The sequence below is a fragment of the Tupaia chinensis genome, unplaced genomic scaffold (assembly GCF_000334495.1).
Source record: "Tupaia chinensis unplaced genomic scaffold, TupChi_1.0 Scaffold140356_1, whole genome shotgun sequence".
NCBI classification, from domain to species: domain Eukaryota; kingdom Metazoa; phylum Chordata; class Mammalia; order Scandentia; family Tupaiidae; genus Tupaia; species Tupaia belangeri.
In genome coordinates this window covers 630,550-647,722 of record NW_006200233.1, presented here as the reverse complement: position 1 = coordinate 647,722, position 17,173 = coordinate 630,550, and the positions used below count along the sequence as shown (strand labels likewise).

The 17,173-nt window shown below is 53.7% G+C and overlaps 2 protein-coding genes and 2 pseudogenes across 2 annotated transcripts; 2 read left to right on the top strand and 2 right to left on the bottom strand.

Moving 5' to 3' along the window:
• The window catches only part of LOC102484007 (uncharacterized), a 10,423-nt pseudogene extending 1,816 nt beyond the window's left edge, over window positions 1–8,607 (top strand).
• On the bottom strand, window positions 5,084–7,672 carry LOC102484855 (histone H2B type 1-K). The gene is made up of 3 exons (XM_006162665.3): window positions 7,658–7,672; window positions 6,867–7,269; window positions 5,084–5,333 (listed from the first exon to the last, which is right to left on the bottom strand). Exon 2 carries the CDS (start codon window positions 7,253–7,255, stop codon window positions 6,875–6,877), a length of 381 nt encoding a protein of 126 aa, XP_006162727.1. The 5' UTR covers window positions 7,256–7,269; window positions 7,658–7,672; the 3' UTR covers window positions 5,084–5,333; window positions 6,867–6,874.
• Window positions 8,608–10,983: 2,376 nt separating the features above from the next.
• On the top strand, window positions 10,984–12,419 carry LOC102501495 (histone H4-like; annotated as a pseudogene).
• A 4,120-nt stretch (window positions 12,420–16,539) lies between these two features.
• Window positions 16,540–17,122, bottom strand: LOC102482767 (histone H4-like). Its single transcript, XM_006162663.3, has one exon. It carries the CDS (start codon window positions 16,992–16,994, stop codon window positions 16,683–16,685), a length of 312 nt encoding a protein of 103 aa, XP_006162725.1. The 5' UTR covers window positions 16,995–17,122; the 3' UTR covers window positions 16,540–16,682.
• Window positions 17,123–17,173: the final 51 nt, after the last annotated feature.

Here is a 17,173-nt window from a genome sequence, read left to right as displayed (position 1 = left end):
GAATGTTTGGATTCTCCTCTGGGCATAGGTAGCTGGGAGGTATTTGATATGGAGGTTTGGATCTGCCAAGAATGTACCGTGCACTCAAGGTCTTGGTGTTGTGCAGATGGGAAATGGAGGCTGCTTGGTTTCTGAGGCCTTTAGGTCAACTCCAGCTTGTTTGCTCAATTTCCAGCTGAAAACTTTCCGTGGGTTTTCTGGGGAGAAAAACTAAGCTGATTTTTTTTTTTTAAATTATTATTTCAAAATGATTTCTAGTGCTTTTACTTGGCCAGGACCCCAAGTGGAGCCCTGCAGGCTTCTGCACTTGGTATTTGGTTATCCCTGGTAAGTAAGGGTGAGACCAGGGAGCTTTAGAAATGGAGGGCCAGGCCCGTGGGCATTGTACACAGGTGGCCTCAGGTGACCTCGAACAGGTCCAGCCAGTTTACTAGTCTGCCTCGGCTGGAAAGCTGCCTGGCTAGTTGCCAGGAGTGAGCTTCCATAAACTGTTTAATCATAGAATAAAACCATGTTTTCTGCAGGAAGTGCACACAGGAGCCCCCATAGTAACCAGTAAGTCAGCTCTCAGTGGACACTAGTCACTTGAGGGAGCTGTTAGAACTGCCTGGGACCCCATCAGGGTTTTGACTGGAGTCTGGACAGTGGGCTCAGACCATAGTAATGGACGAAAGCCAGACTGTCCCGTCCAACAGGCAGCTGAGACACCACCAATTCCAGTCTTGGGTGTGGCTGCCAGGCCCAGCGAGGGTTCTGTGCCCGCATCAGGGTTACTCGCAGTTTGCCTTCAGGAAGAACTTCCTGGCCCATGTCTGGACCTCATTGCCAGGAGCTGCACTAGCAGTTCTGAGGGTGAGATCGGTCTTGGGGCTGCTTTGGGGACAGGCAGTATCTGGTTTTCACAGATGCTACAGGGAGGGACAGACCTCCTAGGCCCTGCGGCACACCAGCAAGACCCCTTCTGTTTACCGGGAGCCTTGTCCCTGTGGAGCGGCGCCAGGTCTGAGACTCGAGCAGCTAGCTGGTCCTGCCCTAGCACCGTCACTAGCAGTTCACCATTTCGTTACAGATATTGCTTTAATTTAAAACATTTTTATTATGTGCTGATAATTACTGCTTAGAAAGTGTGGAGCGATCAGAAGCTTAGCAGCAGCTACGCACGTCTCATCTACTTCGGTGCCGACTTCGGCCCACTGCTCCATTTATGTCACTTCATCCCACTCCGTCCACTCACTGGTTGTCACAGAGCAAGGCAGGGTATCATGTGTCACTCATGATTTCAACAAACATCTACCATTTACAAATCCAAGGATGGTGTCATTCTTCCACAGCAAGCGACATTTAACGTTGCGGAGTTTTTTTTAAAAGAAGTATTTATTTTTTATTATCAATATTATTCTTGAATTTGAAGAGTTGGGAGGAGTAAGAAATCAAGCCATTAGGTCCAGGACTCTAACTGTGGTTGACCATGTGGGAGTCCAGCGCCACCTGGCCCCAACTTCGATGAATTTTATAATTTATTTATTCATTCTGCAAATGTGTGTTGAGTAGTCACAGTACTGCAGATGCTGGAGTTCATGTTGGAAATACAGCTGAGAACAACATGGACAAAACACTAGCTCTCGGATTTACGTTTGCCTCAGGTGGACAGGAAGTAAGCCAGAGAAGGAAGTTCCTTCTGTAAGAAGGCAGGTGATGGGAGCTCAAGTGTAGGTCAGGTACCAGTGAAGACCCCACCGCGGATGGTGTTTCACAAAGCGCTTAGAGTGAGGGTGCAAGTCACATGGCTGTGTTCAGGGAGCAGAGAGCTAGAACGCTGAGGTCCTGAGTGGCGGAGATGCACAGGGCCCACAGGAGATGGTGGTGCCCAAGCACGTAAGGGCTCTTGGGTTAGGGTGTGGGGGCTCAGAAACGATACCCCACCTGAAGGGGTTGATATGGGAGGACTCTGAATTTATGAATAACTCAGGGTCCGGCAAAATTACTGCCCCTCCCTGGAGATACAGGGTAACCTGAAAACCTTGAATAGATTAGTACCTTTGACAGATTAGTACCTTCAATAGATTAGTACCCTGGATAGATAGTACCTTGAACAGATTAGACTCTTTGCTTTTCTGTCTCCTCCCTTCGAGGCTGCATAGGGTGGGTTCTGAGCCCCTTCCCCAATTCTCCCATGAAAGACTGTGTCCAACCCCACAGTGGGGGCCAGAAATTCAGAGTGTTAACGCCTCTGTGCCTGCCCATGTAATAAGCAGTTCTCCTAATCTCTCTTCCTAGGTGTCTAGTTTTCTGCAACGGGGTGTGAAGCCACAGCCATCTGGCCATCCTTAGAGCTCATGCTTTTCTAGGACTCCCGTGTATGAAATAGACCTTTACACACGCCTTTTTTCTCATCTGCCGACTGTCAGCAGTTCTCAGCCCCAGTGTGAATTCCTTTGCCCCTAGGCTCTAGAAAGGGAAAGAGAATAGAAACCTTAGGAGAGGTTACATGTCCTGGGCGTGACAGTGTTAGTGTCATTTATATCCCATCAGCGGGGAATCGGCCGAAGGGCCCCCTCCATCTCTAAGGGAGGCTGGGAAGGGAGGTGGGCCAGGAGGAAGTCTCTCTCCCCACAGGCGTTCAGGGGTTGTGTGGAAGTGCTGCCCAGGAGGTAGCGTCAGCTGTCTCTCCCTTAAGATACCCTCTCTTGCTCAACCTCCCTTTCTAGGAAACCTACCTAGCTCCTAAAATTGGTTGGTGGAATCCCGGGGCTCTCTCCTGGTGGTAACGGGTGCTGACATTGGAGTCAGGATTCCATGCTAGGCCCGATTCTGCCGTGGTTGGGAAGTCACATTTGTCACTGTGAAAATATCGCTGCTCTTTGATCTCTGCCTTCCAGACAAGGCGTCCTTCAGTGTCAGTGAAGGAACAGCTGTCAGCTGGGAAGGGGCCTCAGAGCGCTCTGGTCACCAGCATAGCCATGGCTGTTGGCCAATCGTGCATGTCCTCCTACCTTGGGACAACGTTTCATGTCCTAGGCATGGGCAGCATATCGGCTCTCCTCTGGGGTCTGCTCCAAAAACCAGCACCTTGGAGTGAGGCGGGGATCTGCACGTGGGAGGCTCTGGGGCCAGGGGCAGGCAGGTGGGCAGGAGAGGGCAGCGCTGGAGGAGCGATGGACGTGTAGGCTGGGAAGGTGTGAGGAGGCCAGGAGGTGCTGAGTCGGCTGCTGAGGCCCCTCTTGGGGTATTAAGGTGGACGTTGGCCCCATGTGCAGGTGGATGGAGTGAGGGCCCTGACAGGAAGTTGCCACTGTGTTTCCCTGTTTAATGATGTCTCCATGTTCCCTCTATGGCCTAGTTAATTTTACACGTCTCCAAAGAATTTATGACTCCTTGCTAATAAAGCAGGACATAGGGGTCTCGAGGACACGGACAGGGTGAGAGTTCAGGATGGAGTCACCCAGCCCAAAGCTGGCTGTGCTGGGTTCCCTAAGTTTCTGTTCCGTGACTGTTCTAGCAAGAACTACAGACACTGTGGTTTGCTCATCCCATCAAGAATGGGGTAGCACCTCACTGAGATGGTCACGTAGCTGTTAGCTAGCCCACTCCGTATCAGAAGCCAGCCCTCACCAGCCTGCTAGGTAAAACCCCTTGCCTCCATCTCCTTTTCAGCAACCCGTGGGGCCCCCTTCCCTAATAAACCCTGCTTTGTCTCCTGTCTGTGTCTACGCCTCTAATTCTCCATGAACATGGGACAGGAGCCGCAGCGTTAGGTCTGGTCATCCAGCACCCCCACGTCAGCATCACCCCCAAGCCTCTCAGCGGATTACCAGGAGAGGCGTACCGACTCACCACCCCACGTGCGGGGCCGTGACGTGAGAGAGGATGGGCAGATACGCCCCCCTAGAGGGATGTGGGCAGCTCCTGGGGGCCTGGGTGTGGTGGCCTTGCCTCCTCTCCTGTGACTCAGTTGCTCCTGGCTGATGGGATGCATGACCTCTGAGCTCCTTTCCATGGATTCCGCTGTAGGCAGACGAGCGAGCTCCGAGGAAGGCCCTCCCTGCCCTTGCTGACTCCCTGCGCTGTCCGTTTGATGGCAAAGAGCTCTGAAGTCCTCCAGCCCCGACGCGCACACGGGGTGTTTCTTTCCTCGCCCTTCTCTCCTTCCCTCAGCGTAGAATGTGCACAGTAGCTGGAACTGGAGGGGGAAGCAGCCTGCCGTGAGGAAAGGGCACATTGAGAGTGGCAGACGGGGAGGGCTGGCAGGTGGCATGGTGGCTAAGGGCACTGCACTCCCACGTCTGACCCGTGATGGCTGGCTTTCTCGCTTTCTCTCTCTCTGTCTCTCTCCCTCTCTGGTCAAATTTTAATAAGTGAAGTTTAACAAAATAAATTGTTTTTTAGATCGTAAAGTCTTTACACAGCAGTCCAGCCCCGTAGAGAATATGCACGTCCTCATCAACAGATAATAAACCACGCCTGTGTCCCACAATGTCTCACCTCTCTATTTTTTCCCAAATTTCCTTTCCTGCGCGTTTCCCCTCCCACACCCTTTCCACTTTTGGCTCTAGTGTCCACAGCAATGTGTAATGCTCGTGTGTCCTCCAGTCTTTCCGTCCCTGCCATCGAGTGTGGACAGTCGTATACGTTCAGGGGAGACATGCAATGTCTCTCTTTCGTAGCCTGACTTGCTTCACTCAGCAACAGATCTTCCATATTCGTCCACTAAATAATTCTTAAAAAAAAAAGAATGACGGAAGGGCCAAATGGTGGTCTCATAGGTAAGGTGCAGGACTCCCGCGTGGCCAACCATGGTTTGAGTCCCTGATCCAGCAGTGTGAATGTCATGCTGGAAATGGGTGCATGTGTGCCCCAAATTCTGAGAGCATGGAGAAGGGATTGCAGTGTGACCATCCCCCGCCCCCGGACGATTTCTCACTTTCCCTCTCTCTGTCTCTGGCAAGCATATGCACTCCCTGGCAAAAACCCAAAGCGAAAACAAAAATGAGAGAAAACAATAGACTAGGGACGTAAGCCAGGGTAACAAGTCCCGCCCAAGCAGGCCATTTCTGAGGTCATGGACAGACAGTCTCCAACCATCTTCAGTCTCCCGAGTCCCATGGCTTTCTTGGTTTTATTGACTTCATTTAAAACATGAAGAAGGGAAAGAAACAAGGGGGAAAAATTGGCAAGCTCACCCCCGACGGTGTGTGCTGAGACAGGTGCGCTGCCGGACTCCTCGGCTGCCGTGTTCTGAGTCCTGTAAGTCAGCTCCGGCCCCACCCCGTGCATGTTTCCTACAGAGAGGGACTTGTTTTTTTTTAGGTTTTTGTTTTAGGGTGAGTGTGCTCCTGTGGAGAGAGACAGAGACAGTGAGAGGGAAAGTGAGAAATTGCCCTCCAGGGAGACGCCACACCACAATCTCTTCTTCATTTTCCTCTCGGGATCTTGGTCGCCCATGACCATGTGCCTGGCATGAGTCTCAAGCCTCTGGGCCCAGGACTCCAAGCCTGTGTGGGAGTCCAGCGACATAGCCATTACGCTAACTGCTGGTTCCCCCAGGAAGGTCATTTTTGACAGCAGGAGTTGTGGTAGGAAGGGTCTCAGCATTAATTCTGTGGAGCACACCCTGCAGCCACAGTGGCGCCCACCGCGGGTGAGCATGAGAGTCCCGTAAATGTTGGGGCATCCCGGATGCCCAGTGCTTCACGGGGCTCCACGCTGTCTGTCTCGGTGTCTCCTATGCAGGCTCTGCTCATTCTGAGTGACCTGTCTCACTGGCTGCTCGTCTGGAGGTTCCAATACTGTCTTTCTGTAACAGACTTCTGGCTTACCGACCGAACGCTTCCGCTCCCTATTACAAGTGATGTTAACATCAACCAGTCTCGCTCCACCCAGCGGTGGACAGCTCGCGGTTGGTCCTCCAGGAGGATTCAATAGTGGACTCTATTTGAGAATGTTGAAAATAACAGAAGAGACCCACATTAAACATAGGAGAGGAGGTCCCAAAAAATGTCTGTCTGATCCAGAGTAAGACTCAGGAGACATCGAATGGAGAGAAAAGGAGATAATTGAGAGAAAGGAGTGACTCCTCCAGGCTGGAGCAGGTTTCTTTTACAGGGTAATCAAGTTATTCTGGGAGAGGGCTGTGTGACTGACAGGCAGGGAAGCTGGGGGGGGGGTGAGCATTCCTGACACATTGCGTGGGAGTCGAACCACCTACCCAGTACTCGCCTTTATTTGCTCCTTCCTGGGTCAGCGGACCTTGCAGTAACGGCACCTAGGGTGGAGGCTCCTGCCAAGAGCCTCCCCTAGTTATGTAGGAAATAAGGGATGGGAGAACTGAGAGCTGAGTTGCATTGTATAAAATCCTCGGTTTTTTTTTTTTTAGGGCCAGATCTCTAAAATTAGAGACGCACCCATAGATGCAAAATTAAAAACCATAAACATTTGTAAAATAGGAAAAGGGAAGTTTTAACAGGAAAGTGAGGATTTTTAGGCGTCCTCCATGCTGGAAAGGCGAGCAGGTGTGCCCTAAGGCAAAAATCTACAAAAATAAACACAGCTGCTCTGCACTTCAGAACTGGCTAAAATTGACACCAAACTCCAATACTCCCTCCCCAGTTACTGGCTCCAACCCAGTGTAAGCGCTGGCCGTGCCCCTTTAAGTTCTTGAATACCTTCTTGTCTATGTAACTCCCTGAACTTCAAGGCTGACCACTTCTCTGCTCTGTTCTTACCCAAATTAAATTCAGTAAATAAGAGCAAAGGCAGAAAAATAAGTATGAATTGGGGAAAAATAACATTCCGCATGACAGCTCCTATTTTGAGATTGTGCAGTGGCTCTGAAAAGAGCCTTTGGGGTTAAATATAAAGTCGCTTACTTGAAAATTTACTTGGCGCTGGTGTACTTGGTGACGGCCTTGGTGCCCTCGGACACGGCGTGCTTGGCCAGCTCCCCGGGCAGCAGCAGGCGGACGGCCGTCTGGATCTCCCGCGACGTGATGGTCGAGCGCTTGTTGTAGTGCGCCAGGCGCGACGCCTCGCCCGCGATGCGCTCGAAGATGTCGTTGACGAACGAGTTCATGATGCCCATGGCCTTGGACGAGATGCCCGTGTCGGGGTGCACCTGCTTGAGCACCTTGTACACGTACACCGAGTAGCTCTCCTTGCGGCTGCGCTTGCGCTTCTTGCCGTCCTTCTTCTGCGCCTTGGTCACCGCCTTCTTGGAGCCCTTCTTCGGGGCCGGCGCCGACTTCGCTGGCTCAGGCATTTCGCAACGTCCAGCTGCAAATTAAACGCAAGAATGAACGCCTACCTTTCGGGCTGACATACCTTTGTAGGTCTACTATGCAAATAGAGGATTAACTTTTTCTGCCTCTGATTGGACCAAATTAGCCAATAGCAAGGTGATATGCAACAGTTTAATTTAAATACATTCTTTGATTGGTTATTTATGTAAGACGAGCTTACTGTGTTCTTTTTTTTACTAACATTTGGGAAAAAAGTTAATTTCAAAAGTCACAAAAGTAATGTTAGTAGTACGTCTTGGCAACGGGACTCTTGGGTAGAGTCTCCTTAGATACCGATCTAAACAGGAATAAACTTGATACTTGCCAAGTTGTAGCTTCCGGTTTTAACACTAGGAAGTCTCTTCCTGGAATAGTGTGCCCACCTCGGTCTGCTTTGCCAAGTAGCAAACGGTCGCTACATTTCAACTGCGCCATGTTAACGTTCTCCGGGAGGGAATGTCGGAGTGATGCTTGAACCTTTTGGAAGGTTCCGAATTACAAACCGAAACGCTTTCATTGCTGAAGCACTTCTTCAAAGTGAAAGGACTAGTAACAGATTAAGAACGACACTGGGTTGGACCAATCACGTTGAAAGGCGGTCTTTTTGAAACAAGCTCGTCAACTACGGGACTGTCTTTTCCGCGTCTCCCCAAACCTAATCCCAAATAAGTGCGTTAAAATAAAATCACATCAGAGAAAATTTAGAGGTGCAGAAGTTGTGCAAGGCGGAAAAGTGGAAAAGAAGGGACAGTCCCGTACGTCTTTGGTAGGTGAAGGCTTATTGGCTGTGAGGTTTTCTCCAAAGTGAAACCTCACAGCCAATCAAAGAGACCATAGTCTTTAGTCTCAATTCAGGGCGCGTAATTTAAAGACAAGGACCAATCAGAACGGCTTTCCCTTTATAAATAGGAGCGAGAACAGCCTTTAGACCGATTGAGACCAGCTACTGAGCACAAATGGCCCGCACGAAGCAGACAGCACGCAAGTCCACCGGCGGCAAGGCCCCGCGCAAGCAGCTGGCCACCAAGGCTGCCCGCAAGAGCGCCCCGGCCACGGGCGGCGTGAAGAAGCCGCACCGCTACCCACCGAAACGCCCCCCGAGTGGCTGACCCCAAGGCTGCCGTTCCAGCGCCTGGTGCGCGAGATCGCGCAGGACTTCAAGACCGACCTGCGCTTCCAGAGCTCGGCCGTCATGGCGCTGCAGGAGGCGTGCGAGGCCTACCTGGTGGGGCTGTTCGAGGACACCAACCTGTGCGCCATCCACGCCAAGCGCGTCACCATCATGCCCAAGGACATCCAGCTGGCGCGCCGCATCCGTGGGGAGAGGGCATAAACTGCTCTACTGGGACAGGGACCAGAAACCAAAGGCTCTTTTCAGAGCCACCTCCATGGTCCACGTGGAAGAGCTGTACCGCTGACCTAGGCCCTGAGATCAAGTCCCAGGACAGGACCCCAGAACCTGGAAAGACTTAGGTTATTCTGAGCTGCAGAACCCAGAAAAAGGTTGGGTTAATTGTTGTGGCTATGACACTATTTCCACGTTACTGAAGACAAACTGGGTTGTCAGGTGGAGTCTAAGGAATGGAAAGCAGACGTCCATCCACCTGAGGGAAGAGGGAAGGGAAAAGCCCCCTACACACTAGCTTGTCACCACTTGCGTTGCCACTGCTCTAAGGTGGAAGCAACTTCAACGTCCTTCCACTGTCTGGTGATACGCAAACCACAGTGGGTTCTCAGCACTAAGGGGAGGTCCCTGTCCAATGCCACCACCTGGCTCGACCTCATAGCTCTGTGAGCAAGACCAATCTCAGCCTGCCCCACGTGGTTCCACTTGGTAGCATATTACCAGTGAAGCTACTGGAGGTGATGAGAGGGTGCCGTTCCCAGGAGAGGAGAGGTGTGTGGTATATACAGTCAGGCAAGGCCAGCGAGGTGGGCAAGCTCCCTGTGGTTGGCAGCCTTCACAAGAGGGAATTGAAGCCCCAGGGGCACTCAAAGGAATTTCAACTCATGCTTTCCAGAAAAACAATGCTTTCTCTTCTCATCTGCTGTTTTTCAAGGTTTAAGTGGAAATAGTATACCACAGGGGCACATTATGGTTGATGATGTCCTGAACTTCAACAGGAAGTCACTTTTAGGAAAAAGTGGGTTTTCAGCTCTGGCACTCTGGACTCGGTCTTTCCTATGAATCAAATTATTTCAAAGTAATGAGGGAAAAGATAATTCTTGTGGAATGATGGCGTTCTGTCCCCCCAGGCTTCCAGTCTGCTGTAGAGCACATGCACTCACAAGAGAAAGGAGGCACCACCGGGTAGGGAATGACACAGTGCGGTTGTTTCTCCTCCCTGTTCCTCTCCGGATTTGGAGCAAATGCATAAATCGCAGCTTTCAGTTCAGAAGCCAGGGCCTGGGCCTGGAAGCTGGGGGCTGTCACATGGGACCCAGACGCCTGAAACACAACACTGCAGGCTGGGCTAAGCACTTTACTGCGATTCGGCCCTCAACAGATGCAGTCTAAGCCCTCCTGTTCCCTCACAGAGCAGTTTCTGGCATTCTAGGTTGCTTGGGCCCGACATGTCCCTTAGGCTGTGGTTCGGCTCATCCTGGCTGACAAATGACGTTTTAGATATTGCAAGCAGTCAAAAACCCACGGCCCTTAGGACTAGGTGCTCAGTGCCCAGGAAGTGCAGGGTAAAGCTCGCTAGGACCAGGTGCTCTGTACGCAGGAAGTGCAGGGTAAAGCCCGCTAGGACCAGGTGCTGAGTGCCCAGGAAGTGCAGGGTAAAGCCCGCTAGGACCAGGTGCTCAGTGCAGGAGGTTCAGGATAAAGCCCGCTAGGACCAGGTGCTCAGTACCCAGGAAGTGCAGGGTAAAGCCCGCTAGGACCAGGTGCTCAGTGCAGGAAGTGCAGGGTAAAGCCCACTAGGACCAGGTGCTCAGTGCCCAGGAAGTGCAGGGTAAAGCCCGCTAGGACCAGGTGCTCTGTACGCAGGAAGTGCAGGGTAAAGCCCGCTAGGACCAGGTGCTCAGTGCGCAGGAAGTGCAGGGTAAAGCCCACTAGGACCAGGTGCTCAGTGCAGGAAGTGCAGGGTAAAGCCCACTAGGACCAGGTGCTCAGTGCCCAGGAAGTGCAGGTTAAAGCCCACTAGGACCAGGTGCTCAGTACCCAGGAAGTGCAGGGTAAAGCCCGCTAGGACTAGGTGCTCAGTACCCAGGAAGTGCAGGGTAAAGCCCACTAGGACCAGGTGCTCAGTACCCGGGAAGCGCATGGTAAAGCCCGCTAGGACCAGGTGCTCAGTACCCAGGAAGTACAGGGTAAAAGGCCACTATTGGTCCAACTGGTGGCAGATGGTCAGGGCGGCTGGATCTCATGTGGTCAACCATGTGGTTTGTGTCCTGGATCATGATGGTTGAGAAACAAGCCTGACTCCTGTCTGCGTGTGCCCCAAACCCTGAGAGGAGGCGGACAGGGAGGGGACTGTGAGAGAGAGCATTCCCCATGTGGGTGCCTTGTTTTAGCTCTCTGACACTCCCTTGAGAACATGTGTGCCCTGTGGCAACTTTTATTTAAAAAATTTTAAAGAGTTATTTCATTTAACTATTTATTTATTTATTTTTATTTTGACCAGAGAAGGACAGAGTGAGAGAGAGAAAGCCAAGATGACAGGTCCAGGACCCAAAACGTGGTTGGCCATGTGGGAGTCCAGCACCCTTAACCACCATGCCACCTGCCAGCCCCAACCCCAGATTTTATTTTTAAAGATAGAATTAATACATTACAAAAATATGCATTACCCTTTGCAGGCTCTAAGGCCACCACGTATCTTAAGTATTCTTAGTTGGCCAACAGGTTTACAGTGCCAGTTTAGGAGCGAATGCACGTTTTTTTCTGGCACTCGTGTAGAATTTGGGCTTTAGGGTGTGGATGGCTTTGCTGGGTTTGCAGGCAACAGCTGGGAGCAATCACTCCTTCACCCAGTCCTCCCAGCACTGGGTCCAAGACCCTGGGACTGCTGCTTCCTCCGCAGTCCTTTCGTGGGGCTTTGCTTGTCTGTTCACGGTTTGTTTGTAGGAATAAAATTTTCCCTTTCTGGGAACCAGCAGTTAGCATAATGGCTAAGTCGCTGGACTCCCACGTAGTCGACCGCAGTTCGTGTCCCGGACCCGGTGGCTTAAAACTCACGCCGGGCGCGTGTGCATGCGTGCCCAAGATCCCGAGAGGAGAATGGAGGAGAAGGGATTGCGGCGTGACCATCCCCCCTGGGGGGTGATTTCTCACTTTCTGTCTCTATGTCTGTCTGTCTGGCGAGCGCACGCACCCTACAGTGAAAATCTCTCAAAAAAAAAAAAATTCCCTTTCCCAACCAGCACCATTATAGTAAATTATCAACAAGTATCTATCGCTTTTAGAGATGAGCCCAAGACTCCATGGACGGCCCTCGGAGAGCAGCAGCTCTGATCCAAACGGAGAGCCTGGCTTCTCAAACAGCTGGGTCCCTGGGCGTGACTGTGAAGTCTTTTTTTTTTCTTGGGATTTGGGCTTGTTCCCCAGTTTCACTATAACCACTAGTCCAATAACACATATTAAATGACTAAACATATACACAAATGACAAATGAAGTGTTTTCCTTGGAACCTATGTGCGACTTCCGTTAGGAGATCCCTAAGCTCCAAGTGCCAGTAAAGTTCTGTTTGTTCCTTGGGACCCAGAGTTACAGGAAACGGAGGGGCGGGGACTCAGTGCGGGTTCCCGCCGGTTAGGCTTGTGGTTTTCAAATAGGTCCGTACTAGTGTTATATAAGAGACTGCAACAGCCACTCTGCCAGTGTCGGGAAACGGTCCGCTGTTTACCATGTCTGGGTGTGGTGCTGCGCGGCAACATCCAGGGCATCACCAAGCCGGCCATCCGCCGCCTGGCCCGGCGCGGCGGCGTCAAGCGCATCTCCGGCCTCATCTACGAGGAGACCCGCGGGGTGCTCAAGGTGTTCCTGGAGAACGTGATCCGGGACGCCGTCACCTACACCGAGCACGCCAAGCGCAAGACGGTCACGGCCATGGACGTGGTGTACGCGCTCAAGCGCCAGGGCCGCACCCTCTACGGCTTCGGCGGCTAAGCGCCCCTTTCCGTGCCTGGGCGATTCCTGAACAAAGGCCCTTCTCAGGGCCCCCATCTTGTCACCAAGGAGCCGTGACTACCACGTCTGCCCCCTCCCTCCCAGGCGGGTTTTCGGCCGAGTTTGATCTCAGCGTCTCCCTCAGTGACCTCACAGCCCTCTCCTGGGCTCCTCTGGAACAGCCCTGTCAGTATTGCAGGTGTTCATCTTGGTCATTGCTGGAACTTTCCTGCACTATCCCTCTCCCAGGTTAATGACTTGGTTTTGTTAGTGGCAGGGAGTTACCTTTCACATCCTCCTGGTAGACAGCTTTCAACGGTACTGTAAGGGAAGGAGCGAAAATAGACCGTCTTGATGTGTTGCACCTGTTTCCTGATGGGCTGTAGTCTACATTCCTTGGTAGTTGACACGCTGAGGTCAGGAGCGGGTGTAGGTGCTCTTCAACCTCTGCTTTTTGCAAAGGGCCGTGCCGTAGCGGGGATGTGTACACTGCACCTGTGAGGGAGTTAAAGTTGCCCTGCTAGGGTGAGGCTCCAGGGTCTCCAGGTAGGGGACATGGAGCGATGGCTGGCATCTGTTCCAGGCGGACTCGTTCCTGAGAGTGGCACATCAGACCTGACCCGATGTCTTCAGTCTCACGGCCACACTGGTGTAAGTGGTGAGCCTGTCAGCCATCATGGCTGCTTCGTGTGGAATTGTGACCTTTCACCTGGACGCCCTGGAGACAGGTGGCGGCTTCCACCTGGTGGCGTCGGCCTGCATGTGTGGTGAGAGGGCCAACTTCTGCCTAGCTGGGATCCGTCCCCCGGCTCACTGGCTCAGTCCCAGCCCCGACTGCAAGGATCTGAAGCTGTTTCTCCACGGGAAATGGGCTAGCTCTCACCGTGCGTATGCGGCACTGCGAGTCAAAGTCTCGAGCCTGATCTTACCACTCCATTGTGGGTGGGAGAGGAGCCAGGCCTCCTCCAGGCCTTTCCACTTGGTGCACGCTTCTGTCCTGAACACCCCCGTGTGTCAGGCACTGTGCTAGGCACAGGTGTACCACTGAGAAGGTGGACATGGCCCCTCACAGGGCATTTGTGCCCTGAAAGCAGAGAACGGAGGCTCTGGAGCTGGCGGTTGTACTGATGAGCTGCTGGTGGGACAGAACAGGCGTGTCAGCACCAGGGTGGCTGACCTTTCAGATGGGGCGGCCAGGGAGGGCCCTCCGAAGAGCTGTCCCCGGAGAGCTGGAGTCTGACCGAGCCAGGCCGTGTGTCCTGGGCTGGCAGATCCACGCGAGGCAGGGGAGCGGACGTCCTGGCGTTGCGGGAATAAAAGGGCTGTCAGTGCAGCCCGTCCTCTTTCCAAAGTGCAGTCTCAACGTCCTGTGTCACTGTCTGCTCCGGCTCCCACCTGTGTCTACCTGTAAGGACCTCGGGGCTGCACTGCACCCCTCAGGCAGCGCGACTCACCTACTCCCAATCTGAATTTACCCACATCTGCACCCTCTCTGGGTGAGGAGGCCGGGTCGCAGGATCTGCAGGGCAGGGTGAGCCTCCTGGGGGTGGGCACTCCTCTGTCTGTCACTGGGGCAGACCTTCGGTCTTCTATCACCACTGCTTTGAAACAATTTCCAAAGTTGTCCCGAAAGTCACAAAACTGCGAGAAAACAGGTAAAGGTTTCTGCCCGTTTTGTTAAAGAACAGTGGACCTCAGCTCTCAGTGGCCTGTTCCTGGTTAACTGCACACAGCAAAGGGGTGATTATGGAGATGGCGGCCCGGAAGCAGGGTTGGTGCGTCAGTTAGAGCCACGCCTGAGACGCTGCCCAGGGGCCCCCACCATGCGCTGGCCTGGCGCTGCCCACGCACAGCTGCCTCTGCTGGTCCCAGCCCTGGACGACTCCTCTGGAGGGCAGGGCCGCCCCCACCGCACAGTTGGCCCTTCTGACATCTGCCCGGCAGAAGCAGAGGCTCCAACCCCGAGAGGGTACCTGCTCGCCGTGTGGCCGATGTGAGCACACTCAGTGTGGGGAGGCCGCGGACTGGGACTTCTGATCTGGGTGGGGCCACGCTCTAGCCTGAGTACCTCCAAATTTATGCACAAAGTAAGCGGACCAAAGGTAAATTATTTTGCCTTCCAAGTTCCACAGTAACAACGAAACAAAGCACACATGCCAGACACCAAAATTTTCACAGTATTTTCAATTATTGCATGGGATGCTGCTAATCCGATCATTTCTGTTTACCATGTTCCACCCCGTGTTATTTTTCATAGGCGGGTTGGGGCTCATTAACTTGCTTTCATTACCAACAGTGGTCCCCAGGTGTTGAGGGCCAGCAGATGGTGGGGCTGTGAGGGTGCTGGACACATGGCTAAACACAGGTCAAGTCCTGGACTGGCATCTCGAAAATGGTCCCAGGCGTGTGTGCGTGCACGTGTCCAAAATCCTGGGGAGAGAACAGAGAAGGGACTGTGGCGTGGCCATCCTCCCGGGGGGGTGACATTTCACTTTCTGCTCAGTGTCTGTCTCTGGCAAGTGCATGCACCCCATGGCCAAAACCTTAAGAAGAAAGAGGTAAAGGTCCTGAGAGGTGGTGCGGTGGCCTCTCACAGACGCTCTTGCGCTCTTGCGTAGGAAGCGGGAAAGGACGGCCGTCCAGGGGGAGCAGACCCTGCCTAGGTGGAGTGAGTGTCAGGAGTGTGCCCGTGGACAAGTGCACGGCCACGGGAAGTCGGGTTCTGAGACCCCGAGTTTGCACCGAGGAGGACGTTATTATGGGAGGGTGCTACCCAGAGAACGGCCGCACCCAGGCTCTCACTGCCCTCTCCACCCCTGAGGGGCAGGCAGGGCTTCCAAACCTAAGTCAGGGATGCGGCAGCCAGGGCAGGGCAGGAATCCCGGGGTCTCCCAGGACAGTGTCTATGCGGTCGTCCTTGGTCCCGGTGCAGCTTCCTTGGTGCCAGCCCCTTGCAGGCAGGTCCAGAGTGAGACAGTGTCTCGGGTCCATTTTGGGGACAGGGCTCCAGACAGAGCACCCGCGGGACCTGGATCTGGTAGCCTTCTGATCGCCAGTGGGCAGTGAGGGCTCTGCGTGTGGTCACTGGGGTGCCCTGAAAAAATAACTCTGCTTACTGCGAAGATTACCAAGGCCAGGCATGCTTGTCTCTTGACCTGCGCAATATTTAAGACCAAGCAGAGTGTTCGGACTTCTCAGGAAGTCGCAAAGGGAATTCCGAAGTCGGGCTGGGGCCTGTGGGGCACGCACTTGAGCATCAGGGAACCCAAGGTTCTGATTGTGCCTGAGACTCAAAGGCCTCACAAAGGCAACAGGCCCCTTACCCACACGCACACGCACACGCACACGCAGACGGAGGCTGTGAGAGTGCATGTGAAGGATTGCCGTAGAGAAAGCTGGGAGCATGACGCCGGAACTCAGTGGAGCTACAGACATCCACGCTGGGGGGGCTCAGGTGCGCGGATGTGTTAGCACAGGGAACTGGGGCTTCCTCCTGCAGACTCCACCCAGAAAAGCTTCTCATCTGTGTTTGCGTAAATGGTGCAGGCTGGTGGCTGCCCTGGCCTGGGGTACTCTCTGTAGGGTGGGAAGATGGCTGACTCGCACACCTGGACAGGAGGCAGCCAGGGGTGTCCTGGGTACAATGGGACCTTACACATAGCACTGCTGGTGGTTACATTAGGGTGGCCAGGGCAGTGGAAACTGCTGTCAGGTAAGGGAAATCTTCAAGGAAGAACCGAGAACACAGGCCTACACAGGCCTACGGCTACCCCACCGGCCCAGAAGACGATGAGGAAGACGCTGTGTCATGAGAGAAGTCATGTAAATTCCCACACTGCCTGAACTGGAGGTACACTAAAATACCTTACTATAGGCTGACGGGCGGTAATGCGCACCCACGGCTGTCCAAAGTGGTGCGTCTCTGCAGCTTCCGAGACAGGGAGCACTGGGGTGCCTGCTCCGGCCCGCACCCCCTCACCCTGGCGACACCTGAAGAGCTCAGTAACTCAACCGCACTACCAGCAGTTTACAAAGCAATTTATCTGAATCAGGTGCCAATCCGGTTCTATCCCGCCCCCTTCCCTTTGTCCCGAGTACACGTGGTCCGCCATGTTCCGGGTCGCGCAGAGCAGGATGGCCAGAGCGCAGGCCCAGGGACCAGACCGGCAGCGTTCGCCGGAGGGGGATCAGAAAACGAAACCAAGCGCCATCTTGCGGCTGTAACAGCTCTTTTGTTGGAAGGTGGGCGGCCCTGAAAAGGGCCTTTGGTCGAGAACAGCCGGGACGGGGTCGCTCAGCCGCCGAAGCCGTAGAGGGTGCGGCCCTGGCGCTTGAGCGCGTACACCACGTCCATGGCCGTGACCGTCTTGCGCTTGGCGTGCTCGGTGTAGGTGACGGCGTCCCGGATCACGTTCTCCAGGAACACGTGGAGCACCCCGCGGGTCTCCTCGTAGATGAGGCCGGAGATGCGCTTGACGCCGCCGCGCCGGGCCAGGCGGCGGATGGCCGGCTTGGTGATGCCCTGGATGTTGTCGCGCAGCACCTTGCGGTGGCGCTTGGCGCCGCCCTTGCCCAAGCCCTTCCCGCCTTTGCCGCGACCAGACATATCGCAAACAATAAGAAGAAGAATCCAAGAGTGCTGCGTTCTGCCGCACTCGGTATTTTTATAGGAATGTAACGGACCTGATTGAGAACTAAGTCTATGGGCGGGAACCTAAATTAGTCCCGCCCTACCACGCCATTTGTGTCTTGCTCAAACTGAAAGCAGCCCTGCCAGGATCCCAT